Below are 16,297 nucleotides of genomic sequence, written 5' to 3'. Positions count from 1 at the left end.
TCTGACAAAAGAAAATCAGAGTTGATCAATAAATCCATTGATCAATTTTTGCTTGAGTCAAAAAAACAACAATCCGTTGGAGAAGAAGGTGTGGAAGGATATTAATATTACTGGAAAATGAGTAATGGATGTGATATAATCAGACTTGTATCTGTGGTTAAGAAAAATACTTGTGAAACCTGTTTGTCAAACACATTCTCGATCATTTGACATAAAGATAAACATGCCGTCAGCTTGTAGCAGTGATTTAGAAAATAATTGTAACCACCTTTAAAAGATCCAAATGTGTCACCAAAGTGATACTGAACCAATACGAAGCCTCGGAACGTTCATAGTGTCAGGAGCTTATCTTAATTCTTTCGGATTTAAGTGGACCCTGGCTGCCTGTGAAATGGATCATTACCCTGTTTATGAATACTGGCTGCTAGTTATTACCCCATTCTTTGGTTATGAATACTGGCTGCTAGTTATTACCCCATTCTGTGTTTATGAATACTGGCTGCTAGCTATTACCCCGCTCTGTGTGTATGAATACTGGCTGCTAGTTATTACCCCATTCTGTGTTTATGAATACTGGCTGCTAGTTATTATTCTGCTCTGAGTTTATGAATACGGGCTGCTAGTTATTATCCTGCTTTCTGTTTATGAATATTGGCTGCTAGTTATTACCCTGCTCTGTGTTTATGAATACTTGAATAGTTTTTTAGTCTTTTAGTACAAGGGTTTGTACATTGGTACAACGCAAATGAAAGAGGGGCAAGAACAGGAAGAGGCTAATGTTTTTTTTTTGTTGTTGACACAAGGAGGCGTGTTTAGGTTACAGGTATACATAGTGAGGGAGGTGTAAACAGGTAGACAGAAAGAGGAGAGGCATTTAAAGAGAGACGCCAACTAAGAACTTCACTCAGCAAAATGGCAATTTGGAGAGGAATCTGTGTGGTGACTGTTCTTATCCTTCTGGCAACAGGTAAGTGTCCAATTTACATAAAAGCCTGTAAGGCTTTTTTTGTTTGTAACAGAATTGTCTTTAATTGCAAGCAATATTATCTGTGTCTCTGCACTCAATTAAAAAGAGCCATGTTAGAAAAGCTTGCGGTTTTGGTGCACATTGTTTGCAACAGTCAAACAATTTAGATAAAGAGTATTGTTTCAAACATCTGGGATAAAATATAGGCATATTTTAATAATAGCAGTAGCTAATTATTCAGCACGGCACTAAAAGGACAACATTAAAACAACTGTAATCTGCTTCAGGGTTAGTAGTTTTTGTCGTTTCTGTGTCAGGACATTTTGTAGGATTTCTCCCTCAGTTGGATCTGGTGTTTCTTGTGCCATCTTGGGACAAAATTGAGATTTTTTGACAATTCAGTAGTAAAGGTACATAGTAAAAAGAAATTAATCTCAAGCTCAAATCTTGGAAAGCTGTCGTGGCTGTCTGGTTAAGTTAGTGGTTGGTTAAAGAGTCCACACACTTTGTCTTGATTGCCTAAAGAGCCCACACACTTTGTCTCGATTGGCTAAAGAGCCCACACACACATTGTCCTGAGGCCTAAATAGGTGGCTGATGGTAAAGAAGCCACATATTTGTGGGCACTGCTGCCCTCCAGGGCTGGAGTTTGAGATCCTCGCTTTAAATGTAGCCTCACATAATCCTGATAATGTTCCACAGGGGATCTCAATTCGTGTCCTGGAACACCCTGCAGTACTGGTCGTGTTCCAACCTTAACTGAAATTTCTGAAGAATGATAAGCTAAATATTTAATGAGATATGTTAGTGTATGATGAGGGATTGTTTATCCTCTTAAGGGCACTTTATGTCAGAAATGGATATTGATGATATTGCTGTTACAATGAATGAATACCCCATATCAATTTCGACCAGTCAAATTAGTTCCCGGACAACTAATGATTTAATGTCCTTTAATGATTTTAACGTGCTGTGGGAAATAATTTTGAATGTTACATTTTGCATCAATTAATTAATAGGCTTTCAGCTGAGATCAGTGAACATAAAAATGCTAAAACTGAACCGTTGATCATTGAATTTAAACCATTTGTGGAAAATGAAAGCTGTTCAATCAACATTTTTCCTAAACTTTGAAAGAAAGAATTAGTTATGAACAAGGCTCAGTTATTTAAGTTATTACTAAAACTAACTTGACAAAATAAGTTTGCGAAAAGTGGAACATTTGCATTTTCTTGTAATATAACAATAAACATTATTTTTATAGCACCTTTCAGTAAAATAGCAGGAAGTGTTATACTGAGGTAACAAAACAGAGATAAAATAAGAAAAGAAGAAAGATAATAGTTGGAGGCAAGATATACAGTACCCCAGAGATCAAATAAAAACAAAGCTGCGATTAAAAATTTAAACTAACTTAGTCAAAGTTAAAAAAATCTAATACAGCTAGAAGAGTTTAAGAACAATGCAAATGGTAATGAGCCAAGAATCTGTGTCAGAAAAAATTATGGAACTTAAATCTGTGTTTTCAGTAATCAGAATACACAAAGGTTCTCATAGACGGGCTGGAAGTCATGCAATTCAAATGGAGAAACTTAATTGACTATTAAATGTTAATTATTAAATATTAAACACAGCCTCGCTTAAGCATGGAAATAACCAAGATGATGGATTTGACTGTGGTTATTCAGGGTCCTGGTGGGGAAGCTGTTGCTATCATATCGGAACATTTTGCTTTGATTTTCAACGATGATTCAGTGTTATGTTATTGAAGATCCAGGACAACATTTTCCTCTGTGGGATTTGGGGTTGAATCAGTGTAGCATGCTAACTGAAAGTAACCTATCAAAAAAAAAATATATATAAAAATAATAATAATAATAATAATAATAATAATAATAATAATCATGTCTGTAAAAACAGAGAGTCAGTTATTTAAGTGGTGCCGGGAATGTAACCAAAGACGCAGCATGATAGATTATCATGTTGTATTTCGCTCAAATCCTGTCTGACGCACATCGATGGAATGTGTCACTCAACTAGTCACTCTATGGTACAATAGAGCATTCCTCATGTCACTGAGCGCTGATGCAGATACTGGGAATCACCTGGCATTATTCCCTTTAAGAAAGTCTGCTGTCTTTCTTGAAATACTTGAAATGTCCATTTGCCTTTTTCGGTTAGTCTCTTGACATAGAACAAACAGCAGACATGACAGGATATTTCTTAATAGTGAATACCGATCTGCCAAATGTCAAACCATTTAGGGGAGAACAAAGTATTGAATACTAAATGAATACATTTTCTTCACAGAGTGGGGTATTTACTATATGAATAAATATTTTCCTTGTTTCTAAAGCATGGCTATTACCAGCAGCAGGTTTGAATTACACATTTTTTATAAGCAATTGCCAAGCAAACTGCCCTACAGGAACTGTTTTCTGTAAACTGACTATTCACTACTAACGAGATTCAGCTAAGTTGTCGTCCTCTTGTCTTTCAGGATCTCACTCACAGCAGAATGGTAAGTTTGCTTCCATTTTGTCACAGAGTTTTCTGTTGTCTTCCTTATGTGAAGTCATTGTCTGTGTACCTCTTCGTTCAAATTGTTTTTGAGATCAGAGAAAATATGCTGCAATGTCTGGGCTCCAGCTCAGTGGGGAATCAGAACCTGAGAACCTCGTCTCCACAGACCGCTAGCTCGGCTCGCAGTCCGCTATCCGGCACACTTAGGCTGGTGCAGACTACGTATTGTACTACGTACTCTGGTGGCTGCACTCTGGCTCTAAAGCAGAGAATGAGGAATTTAGTTTGGAGAATTTAAATATAAATTTGAACTTAGTCTAGGACTATGCTTTATCTGTGTCCACAAAACTGGCCCATAAAGTTCAGTTTGAAATCAGCCAATTCATATGAAGTTAAATTCTAGCTGTTGTTAGAGGGTATTTGTTTAAATATTGGATTCACAATTTAGAAATTCTAACGGTTTCTTTACATAGTCTAATTAAGGGCATCTAGAAAGATAGGGACAAAAAATGAAGAAGCCATGTTTAGTATGCTCTTACAAGCCGATACTAAAACCTCTGTATGTATGCCCATTATGAGATCTCTCATTCACTCCACTATATTTGGAAATGCAGGCAGTACATATTCTGATACATTTGGTCATAGAGTCTGGACACCCCTTGGTCTGGGGCTGTTTTCGTGATTTTTAGGTCCCTTAGTTGCAGTGAAGGCAAATCTTAATGCAATGACATTCTAGACAATTCTGTGTGGCAACTTTGTGGCAACAGTTTGGGGATTCCCTTTCAGCATGACAGTGCCCCCAGGAACACAGCGAGATCCATAAAGAAATGGTTTTGTCATGATCAGTGTGGAAGAACTTTACTGGCCTGTACAGAGCCCTGACCCCAACCCCATCCAATACTTTTTGAATCAACTGGAAAGCCAAATGTGAATGGAAGCAAATCCCTGCAGCAATGCTCCAACATCTAGTATAAAGTCTTCCCAGAAGAGTGTAGGTTGTTATAGCAGCAAAGGGTGGACCAACTCTATATTAATGCCCATAATTTTGGATGAGATGTTGGATGTCAGCTGTCCACATACACTACATGGCTAAAAGTAACTCAATTTCTTTTCTTTTTTTTGAAGTAACTAGTTACTTTTATGTTTAAATATTCAGAATTATATTCATAATATAGTCTATAATGAGTCTAACTCAGTTGGCAGAAAGAAGACAATAAAAATATGAATACGACGGCGAATATCAATGTCTAACAGAACACTTCCTTCAGGCCTACACTGTATACCATATTCACCCTAATACAAGGTGCCATTATACTTCTGTTATAATAAAATATTGCAATATTGATTGGGGTGGAGTGGGGGAGGGGCTAAGATTGAAGGCAGGGTAATCACGGTTCGCTTCATGTATTAACGCATATTTCAATGAAATATGGCGTGAACACCAAACGAGGCCTTGCATAGGTGGGATTTAGAGAGATATTTCACCCAATGATGGAGAAGGAAGTAGAGAAGAGCGTTTGACAAGAGGGCTTAACCTGACTGGGCTGACTGGGGAAGTGTGGTTGTTAATCATTCAGCCTTCATGCTCCTCCGTCTTTTTGTCTGCAAGTGTGCGGAAGGCCGGGCCTCAACACCAGGATTGTGGGGGGTCAGAACGCCCCACCGGGAAGCTGGCCTTGGCAGGCCAGTCTGCATCTGAGCGGGAGTCATGTGTGTGGAGGGTCTCTCATCAACAACAAATGGGTGCTGTCTGCTGCTCACTGCTTCAGGAGGTGAGGAATTATGGGTAATTTTTTCATAAATATGAATTTGACCATTAAAGAAGTTCCAGTAATACTGTGATATTGCTGACAGCTGTCCATTTGTTTGGAAGCCATTCTGCGCGGAGGAATTGAGGGCTGCGGTGACAGTTTAACATCAGTTCTGAATTCTATTTTACCGGCATTCGCTCTCTCTGTCTCCTCAGCGACTCAAATCCAGCACACTGGCGCGTTTATGTGGGTCAGCAGGTCCAGTCGGGCACCAACCCAAATGAACAGAGTAGAACGGTCACAAGGATCATCCGTCATCCCAATTACAACAGCCAGACCAGCAACAACGACATGGCCCTGCTGGAGCTGTCCTCCACCGTCGGCTTCAGCAACTACATTTTGCCCGTATGCCTGGCCGCGGACGGCAGCACCTTCTATACCGGCACCGACAGCTGGGTCACCGGCTTCGGCAGACTCAGCGAAGGCGGTAAGCGAGTCGATCGTAGCTCATTTCATCTTGTTTTTTAAGCATCCATCCCAGGTCTCACAAAGACACATTAATATAGGTTTTAATTTTACCTTGACAGAAGCTTTGATGTGAGGTGGCTTGTTTCTTGGCTCTTATACAGACAAAACAGCATTGTCTCATAATGGCATTACTGCCACTCTGCACTTAAACTAATAATATCACTTGCGTGTAACCCGCTGTATTCTCTTCCCGTCTACCGCAGGACTCACTACTCCTTCATAGAGGCCTGTGTAAGTTTTGATCTTGTGTCCCTGCAGGGTCGCTGGCTAACGTTCTGCAGGAGGTAGAAATTCCCGTGGTGGGGAACCGAAAGTGTAACTGCTTATACAGAGTCGGTACCATCACCAGCAACATGATCTGCGCTGGCCTACTGGAAGGAGGCAAAGATTCATGTCAGGTGCAATATCTTCCATATTTTTACACCTATGAAAGTTAAAGGAAAACATCTTCTCTAATTTACATATTAAAATGGTGTGTCCGTAGAGGTATTTCAAGTTAGTCCGAATGATGCTATGGTGCTGTGTTAAAACTGTGATTTAAGTCTACGTTATTGATACACTCACTGTATGTGAAAAATTAACCCATTCACAGAAACAAAAAAATATCCAAACTGGGGAAGTGGTACTGAGGGTCTCTCTCTGTTGTGAGCAGGGAGACTCCGGGGGTCCGATGGTGAGCAAGCAGGGCTCGCTCTGGGTCCAGTCAGGAGTCGTCAGCTTCGGAGAAGGCTGCGCACGTCCTAATTTGCCGGGGGTTTACACCAGGGTGTCCCGCTATCAGGCCTGGATCACGTCCACTATTACGACAAACACCCCAGGTTTCATCAGATTCACATCCAGCGGGACGAACAGTGACGACAGCGTCACATGCCCAGGCCTGCCTCCCTTCGTACCCTCCGTCACCCAGCCTTCCACCACCACCCCCAAACGTGAGTGTTAAGCTTTTATCTGCACCCTAATAGGCACGCAGCCATTTCGCCCATTCAGATTAAACACATTAACTTCTTTAAACTCTTTAACGTTGCGTTTAGCAAAAGGCAAACAGGCACTAAACCTAGCTAGCTAGCCTAATCTGATCACGGTGAACATGAAAATATTAATGATTCCTCCATTCACAAACATAATTTATGAAGACACACAGAAAGAACGACGTAGCTCATGTGCTGTGTGTTGCAGAGGTCAAGTGACAAACTTATGTAACCCATGGAAAAACGTGTTTTAACTAAGCGTGAGAGCTCAGTTACAGATGTTTTAATTTGCTAATTGAGTATTAAAAAAAAAACTAGAAGCTTTGCTCTGCACCCACACAAGCACTTCTCTGGCAGCTTTCCTGTGGTGAATACTGCATTGTCTTCTGTTCTATTACGTTGTATGGTGTCGTGGGCTGGTTATTTCTGTGATCATGTTCTGTCGGGCAGCGGGCTTCAAATTTGGCCAGAGCTTGTTGGGCTGGTTTGGGTTGAGCTTCGGCAGCCTCAGACCTCTAAAACGCACACTAAAACACACACACGCACAGGTTGAGTTAGACCATATTGACTGATGCATTCTGGGTGTTGTAGTAACTCTTCCCTCTGTTCCTTCAGCTGTGGTGTGCGGCAGCGCTCCCCTCAACAGCCGCGTTGGTGCGGGGAGTGGCCTGGCAGCGAGCGGGGCGTGGCCCTGGCAGGTCAGTCTGCAAAGGAACGGCTCCCACGTCTGCGGGGGCACCCTCGTCTCTGAGGAGTTCGTCATGAGCGCCTCACAGTGTTTCTCCAGGTAAATACCCAAGCGGACCCGTCGCATCGCTGCCTAGACCTGGCAGGTAGACACCCGCACCAATGCATCCTCCGCAAAAAATATAAATACCACAGAGGTTACTGTGGCTGTCATCAGTTCATGAACAAAATTTCAATTCATTTCTGGAACCGTCTGAATTGACAACGAACTGACCACTTTCGTTGTCCAAGCAGAAGAGATCAGATATGAATTGGGTGAGAATGATTCTGCTCTGAATCGCGTTTGGGAGTAGTCCAGGTCATATTTTTCCTGGTGTGGAATCTGTAAACACTCCTGCATGCATATTCTTCTGTCACAAACATTCTACCGACCATGAACCTCCCCCAATAAGCACGCGGTGGTCGTGAGACACTGGCGTAGAGCTGGATGTCGGCTCGGACAAAACCATGAGCACAGCAACCAGGAGAAACGCAATTTCAGACTTAAAGCACCAGGATAAATGCGATTTCAGCCTTAATGCACCAGGAGAAATGCGATTTCTGCCTTAAAGCACCTGGAGAAACGCGATTTCAGCCTAAAGGCACCAGGAGAAATGGAATGGAACAACAACATATCCTGTGAAGGTTTGAGTGAAAACACCACCATTAGTTTATTCCCCGAGAAATGGAACGATGTGAATTTGGCAGTGACAGAACTGAAACAGAAACAACATGAGATGACGCTTTGATAAACGTTTCTGTTTGCCAAAGTGTTCTTGAGTTCACTTGGCTTTTTGACGTTTTGTTTGTCTCTTTGTATATGGTATAACTATTGAAAATGATTTAGATTGCAGCCTTTAAATTTTTGGGACTCGTTCCCGTCCATAGCCCCAATCCCAACCCTGCGGAATGGACCGTGTTTCTGGGTCGTCTGAGCCAGAACGGATCCAACCCCTTCCAGATGGCCGTGAACGTGTCGAACATCACCCTGAGCAACCAGACCGGCGCCAACGTAGCGCTGTTGAAGCTGGCCGGCAAGCCGACGCTCACCAACTACATCCAGCCGGTGTGCGTGGACCTCGTCGGCACGGGCTTTGGCGTAGGAACACAGTGCTGGGTGACCGGCTGGGGAGCCGGCCAGGGAGGAGGTGAGCGCACGCGCGAGAACGGCTTCCTGTTTCCTGTTTCCCCCGCGTGCAGTTACCGCTATCATTGCTGGTCCTACAATATGCAGAGACCTATTGTATCTAACCTGGGGTTTGTAGTTGAATGCATGCTGGGAAACGTTGGTCAGTGCTGTGAGCAGAGTGGATGAGTGTTGAGTATCTCAGTGGCCTGAGTAGAGTGGATCAGTGTTGAGTATCTCAGTGCTGTGAGCAGAGTGGATCAGTGTTGAGTATCTCAGTGATGTGAGCAGAGAGGATCAGTGTTGAGTATCTCAGTGATGTGAGCAGAGTGGATCAGTGTTGAGTATCTCAGTGATGTGAGCAGAGTGGATCAGTGTTGAGTATCTCAGTGGCCTTAGCAGAGTGGATCAGTGTTGAGCATCTCAGTGGCCTGGGCAGAGTGGATCAGTGTTGAGTATCTCAGTGATGTGAGCAGAGCAGATCAGTGTTGAGTATCTCAGTGCTGTGAGCAGAGCAGATCAGTGTTGAGTATCTCAGTGCTGTGAGCAGAGTGGATCAGTGTTGAGTATCTCAGTGATGTGAGCAGAGCAGATCAGTGTTGAGTATCTCAGTGCTGTGAGCAGAGCAGATCAGTGTTGAGTATCTCAGTGCTGCGAGCAGAGTGGATCAGTGTTGAGTATCTCAGTGCTGTGAGCAGAGTGGATCAGTGTTGAGTATCTCAGTGCTGTGAGCAGAGTGGATCAGTGTTGAGTATCTCAGTGATGTGAGCAGAGTGGATCAGTGTTGAGTATCTCAGTGCTGTGAGCAGAGTGGATCAGTGTTGAGTATCTCAGTGATGTGAGCAGAGTGGATCAGTGTTGAGTATCTCAGTGGCCTGAGCAGAGCAGATCAGTGTTGAGTATCTCAGTGCTGTGAGCAGAGTGGATCAGTGTTGAGTATCTCAGTGGCCTGAGCAGAGTGGATCAGTGTTGAGTATCTCAGTGCTGTGAGCAGAGTGGATCAGTGTTGAGTATCTGAGTGATGTGAGCAGAGTGGATCAGTGTTGAGTATCTCAGTGGCCTGAGCAGAGTGGATCAGTGTTGAGTATCTCAGTGGCCTGAGCAGAGCAGATCAGTGTTGAGTATCTCAGTGCTGTGAGCAGAGTGGATCAGTGTTGAGTATCTCAGTGGCCTGAGCAGAGTGGATCAGTGTTGAGTATCTCAGTGCTGTGAGCAGAGTGGATCAGTGTTGAGTATCTCAGTGATGTGAGCAGAGTGGATCAGTGTTGAGTATCTCAGTGGCCTGAGCAGAGTGGATCAGTGTTGAGTATCTCAGTGGCCTGAGCAGAGCAGATCAGTGTTGAGTGTCTCAGTGGCCTGAGCAGAGTGGATCAGTGTTGAGTGACACACACTCCCCTCTACAGTGCAGCAAATTCTGCAGGAGTTCCAGACCACCATAGCCAGCTGTGGGAACAGCTCCTCCTCCGAAAACATCTGCACTCAACTTCTGCCACTACAGCAGGTGACTACACGGCACAGCGCTCCCTCAACCGCCCTTCTGTCCTCAGACACGATTCATTACTTTGCTTGGTGTGACACCTTGTATATCATGTGTAATTTCTCATTCTCTCTCTCTCACTCTCTGCCCCGTGTGTGTGTGTGTGTGTGTGTGTGCATGTGTGTGTCCGTGTGCATGTTTGTGTGCGTGTTTGTGTGTGCGTGTGCATGTGTGTTCGTGTGCGTGTTTGTGTGTTTTTCTGTTCGTGTGTGCATGTGTGTGCATGCATGCATGTGTGTGTTTCTGTGCACGTGTGCGTGTGTGTGTGCGTTTCCGTCTCCAGGGAGATGAGGGCGGGCCCTTGGTGTGTAAGCAGGGCAATTCCTGGGTCCAGGTGGCAGTGATCACAGTGGACGGCAGCAGTAATGCCACTCAGAACAGCAGCAGCAGCAGAAGCAGAATGGACCCCGCTGTCCAGGTTTTCACCAAATCAGCCACGTTTTCCATGTTCCTCCGCGAGAACGTGGGCAGCTTCCCTCCCCCGGCCTCCCCCATCACCCCGGCACCGTCCTCCAAAACGACGAGCGAGGCCGCTCATCTTCTCCCTCTCTCCTCCGTCCTCCTACTCCCTCTCTTCCTTGGCTTTCTGTCCAGTTGCTCAAGCTAGGACCATGCAGCTGTTTGTGCTGCGTACTGGCTGGCTAGGGTACCACTAACCTGTTACTGTTTTTCAAACTTTCCGAAATATACCAAGAATGCATTAAATATATTAAACGTAAGGAAAATTTTACCCGGGTTATATCAGAGATGCTTATGGACAGGTTCAGTGGCAGATTTTTTGAATGTATTCTTCATATATTCATTATGGTTAAGCTCACAGGAAGCAAAAGCACTAGTCCTGGGGCAGTGCTGCACTCCACAGTTCAGAAGCGGATCCTGACGCTGTCGGTGCCTGCTGTGGGCGGGGTTTCCTCAGGCCTATGCAGGGAAGGAGGGAGGGTTTCAGTCTCCAGGGCATCCTCACTGTGCAATAGTGACTCCTCATGGAATTGCAGTGTGTGTTTTTAGGGACGCGTGCACTTGTGTGTGTTTTTTAAATCTGCAGTAGTAAGTTGCAGCTATGGTACTGTGTGATATAAAATGGAGGAACAAGTAAACACTTGATGACACAAAATATTTAGAACAGACTGTATTACTGTGTGTGTGTGTGTGTGAAAAATAGTGACACATTCACTCACCTTAGCTGTGTTTACAGCACTTTACCCTGTTGCACTAGAGATAATTTTATCTATAAATACTGATGCTCTGTTGGTGAGTTGTCAATGTATGCTTTTGAAGTAAATTGGGTTTTTCATTGTTATATTTATCCTGTGTATAGATAATTTATGGACAGCGCAATATCTCAGGGAAGACAACGTAGCCGTCACTGTCAGATGGGAGACACTGAACAAACTTATCTGAATTACAGAATAAATTGCTTGCATAGACTAAGACCCCCCAACCCCCACTGCACACCCCACCCCAGCTTCCAAAGGAATAAAGCTTAGCTGGTCTGAAGATGCTTTCTGCGCTGCTTGGCATCACTGGTCACGGTTTCTTTGGCGTTTTACCTTAACTTTTCAGTACCCTGTCAGTAACAGGGCTCTCTTCTGTTCTACTGCGCATTTCCTTCTTTTTCCAGTAGGGGCCGCTCTGCCTCTTACTTGTGGTACCTGTTAGCAGGCAGAGGACATGCTGGGTATCTATGCAGAAGTCAATATTACACTCTGTTCGGTGAACGCATGCATGAATGCATGAAAATGGTCATGTGTTTGAGTGTTTACAACAATAAAACTATTTTTAATGACTCTAAAATGAGCTCTTGCAGTACTCCTGGCTGGCCAGTGTGTGTCTCACCTGAGGGACTGTAGATGGCTGTTGCGAAAAGACTATAAAGTGTAATTTCCATAGTATGGCAAATTAACAGATCACCAAATCCCTGTAGTACTGTAGTAACTTTTTTTTATTAATACTGTATTGTTTTCATAATTCACAATTAAATGTATTGCCTTGATTATTATGTGCCTGAAATGGAAATATGCTCTACGCAATACACACTGTTCTGTATACCTATTAAAAATTTGGTAAATTGTAAATCATGTCCATGGAAATCATATCTGAAGCCATTTAAGTACTCAGGTGTTGTATATATGTATATGTGTGTGTGTGTGTACATATATATATATATATATATATATATATATATATATAATTGAATATATGTAATCTATAAATAAAAATAATATAAAAAGAGTCTAATTAAATGTGTTTCTTGATGTTCTTGATCACCCTAAGGTCCAAAGCATTAATTAATTCATTTATTATATTGTACATCCACATGCCTAAAAGTGGATGTACAATATAATAAATAAATGAATCCAGCAAGATTCTAAGAAACATGTTTCTTGATGTTCTTGATCATACTACGGTCCTAAGTGTTGGTTTATTGCCGAAGGCAATCACACTATTATTATCGCACATATTTATTATTATTATTCCACCCATTTTCTGGACCGCTACTCCTCCCAGAGTTTTCGTACCACATACACGTGCAATATGTCAAATTGAGCGGCTTCTTTGGGAATCGTGTGCTATTACTTCGTGGAAAGTTTCTCTGCACGGTTTTTGAGAAATATGACTTTTTTGGCCAATTCTTCCCATAGAGAATGAATGGGAAATGTGACGTCATAGACATGTGAGAGATGAAGTTACAGCATTGGTCGGCTTTGCACACGTAATGCAGTTGTCAATAGGTTTGACCTGCATTGTCTACTGGGAATTCAGAATCCAGAGACGGTGCATATTTCCCTTTTCGTCGTAATTACAGTAAACACACATTCATAAACCTCAAATGCTTTGTACCACAATGTAGACAAGACCTTGACGAAGACGTACATGCACGGATTGTGTTGTTCAAACGAGGTTTCCTGGCGACTTAGCCGCCAGAAAGGTTATAGCTGAATGCGGAAGTGAACGCGATAAAAACGATATTCCAAATGAAAAATTACAAATGAAAACGTTGTCAGCTAGGTACATCAACAAACATATGGCTTAAGCATACCCAGAAGTCCTCAATAATAATAGTACTTCACAAGATATTACGCAAAATCGTTGACGACGTTTCGTCAGGTGCAGCGTCATTGACTGCTAGTGCTAACAAAGAGTGAATGCATTGAATGCGATGATGAGAAAACCTTTGGTTGTCCTCTATAAACTGATATTCCAAAACCAAAATTAGTCGTGTTATACATGGTTAGAAAGCTTATCCTCTCACCTACTGTATGAGTTAATTCTCAATCAAGCCAGACTGTACTAAAAAGGCCAACAACGCCGTCAACAACACGTGTGCAGCAGCTTCTGGTCCGGTCTTACTCCAGAAAACGATGTCAGCTTGTAATTCCACCTTGCCCCGGAACGCCATGCGCCGTCCTTTTTCTGGACCAGGACAACCCAGGGACTCGAACTCTCGGTGATCACCCCGCTCTCCAGCATCCCTTGCACCAAGGACCGCAGCTCCCGGTACAGACCTGGGGGAGGAGGGCGATACCGTTCACGACAAGGGGGAGTATCACCGGTAGGTATCTGATGGTATATTACCTCTTACCTCGGTCCGGCCAAAGTCCTCCTCATGCGTCACATACACTCCAGCAGACTCCAATCCCAATGCTGCTGCTCAGGGGTGAGGCCCTCCAACTCCAGAGGAGGCAGAGGGCTCCCCACCCCTAGGGGCGCCTGCGCGGTCCGCACATCCACCTGCACCTCCCCCGGGCGGGGGGTCCGCAGCACCAGGTCGCACCCACCCTGTATCTGTGAGGGGGCGATGCGGGACACCGTGGCCAGGGGACGCTGCCAGGGCAGGGAGAGAGGGTAGGGGTGTACGTTAATCAAACGGAGGGGAACCTTACCCCCCCACACGCAAACCACAGCCCGGCCCACCTGCCATTCACCTCCGTCCACCACCCCCTCCAACAAACAAACCTCCCCGTCCACCTTTTCCTGCCCCTCCACAGGTAGCCACTGTACGACCTCGGAGCACGCCGGGACCTCCGTATCTGGCCCCGGGTCAACCGAACCCAACAGGGCCCTGCCCCTGCAGCGCCGACTTGCCCACCGTCGGGGGGAGCGGAGCCTGTGACTACTGCTGCTGAATCTCAGTAACTAGGGTCATCCCCAGGGTCGCCATCTGGCTCTGGAGCTCCCGCCGCAGCTCTGCTCACACCTCCTCTTTCCACCGCTCCATGTCCACAACCAGTGCTGGAACCACAGGCGCCATCGATGGTTGAGAGTGAGACACCAAACAAGCTGTCCCCTCGTCTCCACAAACATTTTTGTCCAACTCAATGAGCCATAGTATGAATTCTAAATTCTATTTTTTGAAGGCCAACGTTCCCTTCCCAATGTCCCCATGTCTCTTTTTACCATAATTCCACCGGACCGGAACTCTTTAGTTTACCGATAACTCCACCAATAACGGAACTACCCAATTAACCAAAAAAAAGGTCCCCTTTATGATTAAAGGATTTCCAACTGTCTTGTCTCTATGACAACATCATTGTTTCAGCCACGAAACGGTAACTAGCTGGTAATCAAACGATTTAACGTGCCAGTGATATAGTCTAAATTGTATTGTCTAGTCTTATATATTATATTTGTTATATTTATATAATGCTTAATACCATCAGATATATCCAGTTATTAGGTTATAGGTGATTGAAAAAAAAAAAAAACATTTTTATTTGCATCGCAAAATTGTGTACATTTTATCGACATTATTAAAAATTGTGGACATCCATATTCTTCGTTCTCCACACTGGCATTTAGAGAATATTTTACCAATATGACAAATGGTAAAAAATTGAAGTATACTCTTAAAGGCTTGTGTAATATGGAGTCCAATGCCAAGCATTTATCATTCTGTCATTCAGAGTCTCGTTCATTGCGTTTCTGTTGTGATTCCACTTTAGATCCAAACAGCAGCATTATTTCTGGTGCCAAACGTTTTTTAAACTTTGAACTGGAAACATATGGCTGACTGTATCAAACAGTCTATAGACATTATAAATAGCATTTTGGTCATTATCAAAACGTTTAATTAATGGATATCCATAATTTCTCTGAGCTGGTGCTATGGTTGGTCTCTGACAAAAGAAAATCAGAGTTGATCAATAAATCCATTGATCAATTTTTGCTTGAGTCATAAAAAACAACAATCTGTTGGAGAAGAAGGTGTGGAAGGATATTAATATTACTGGAAAATGAGTAATGGATGTGATATAATCAGACTTGTATCTGTGGTTAAGAAAAATACTTGGGAAACCTGTTTGTCAAACACATCCTCGATCATCTGACATAAAGATAAACATGCCATTAGCTTGTAGCAGTGATTTTGCAAACTATTGTAACCACCTTTAAAAAATCCAAATGTGTCACCAAAGTGATACTGAACCAATACGAAGCCTCGGAATGTTCATAGTGTCAGGAGCTTATCTTAATTCTTTCGGATTTAAGTGGACCCTGGCTGCCTGTGAAATGGATCATTACCCTGTTTATGAATACTGGCTGCTAGTTATTACCCCATTCTGTGTTTATGAATACTGGCTGCTAGTTATTACCCCATTCTGTGTTTATGAATACTGGCTGCTAGTTATTACCCCATTCTGTGTTTATGAATACTGGCTGCTAGTTATTACCCCATTCTGTGTTTATGAATACTGGCTGCTAGCTATTACCCTGCTCTGTGTGTATGAATACTGGCTGCTAGTTATTATCCTGCTCTGAGTTTATGAATATTGGCTGCTAGTTATTACCCTGCTCTGTGTTTATGAATATTGGCTGCTAGTTATTACCCTGCTCTGTGTTTATGAATACTTGAATAGTTTTTTAGTCTTTTAGTACAAGGGTTTGTACATTGGTTCAACGCAAATGAAAGAGGGGCAAGAACAGGAAGAGGCTAATGTTTTTTTGTTGTTGTTGTTGACACAAGGAGGCGTGTTTAGGTTACAGGTATACATAGTGAGGGAGCTGTAAACAGGTAGACAGAAAGAGGAGAGGCATTTAAAGAAAGACGCCGACTAAGAACTTCACTCAGCAAAATGGCAATTTGGAGAGGAATCTGTGTGGTGACTGTTCTTATCCTTCTGGCAACAGGTAAGTGTCCAATTTACATAAAAGCCCGTAAGGCTTTTTTTGTTT

At 43.3% G+C, this 16,297-nt stretch overlaps 2 protein-coding genes across 3 annotated transcripts in view; both read left to right on the top strand.

Moving 5' to 3' along the window:
* The first annotated feature begins 865 nt into the window (after nucleotides 1–865).
* LOC118216736 (serine protease 27-like) lies at nucleotides 866–12,094 on the top strand. 2 transcript variants are annotated; one of them, XM_035398177.1, is made up of 10 exons: nucleotides 866–967; nucleotides 3,468–3,488; nucleotides 5,100–5,262; nucleotides 5,457–5,728; nucleotides 6,028–6,167; nucleotides 6,422–6,698; nucleotides 7,353–7,524; nucleotides 8,352–8,611; nucleotides 9,993–10,090; nucleotides 10,410–12,094. In XM_035398177.1, the coding sequence occupies exons 1-10, from the start codon at nucleotides 913–915 to the stop codon at nucleotides 10,731–10,733; spliced, it is 1,782 nt and encodes a 593-aa protein (XP_035254068.1). In that variant the 5' UTR covers nucleotides 866–912; the 3' UTR covers nucleotides 10,734–12,094. The 2 variants fall into 2 exon arrangements, with proteins under 2 accessions (XP_035254068.1, XP_035254069.1); XM_035398178.1 differs by having other exon boundaries at nucleotides 9,998–10,090; nucleotides 10,410–10,498.
* A 4,055-nt stretch (nucleotides 12,095–16,149) lies between these two features.
* LOC118216733 (transmembrane protease serine 9-like) overlaps nucleotides 16,150–16,297 on the top strand; it is a 29,226-nt gene continuing 29,078 nt past the window's right edge. Inside the window, exon 1 of the mRNA XM_035398173.1 lies at nucleotides 16,150–16,252. Within this exon, the coding sequence (XP_035254064.1) occupies nucleotides 16,198–16,252 (55 nt within the window). The 5' untranslated portion in view covers nucleotides 16,150–16,197. The remainder of the gene's footprint in view (nucleotides 16,253–16,297) is intronic.

Source organism: Anguilla anguilla, chromosome 17 (assembly GCF_013347855.1).
Source record: "Anguilla anguilla isolate fAngAng1 chromosome 17, fAngAng1.pri, whole genome shotgun sequence".
NCBI lineage: Eukaryota > Metazoa > Chordata > Actinopteri > Anguilliformes > Anguillidae > Anguilla > Anguilla anguilla.
This window is presented reverse-complemented; position numbering and strand designations above follow the sequence as displayed.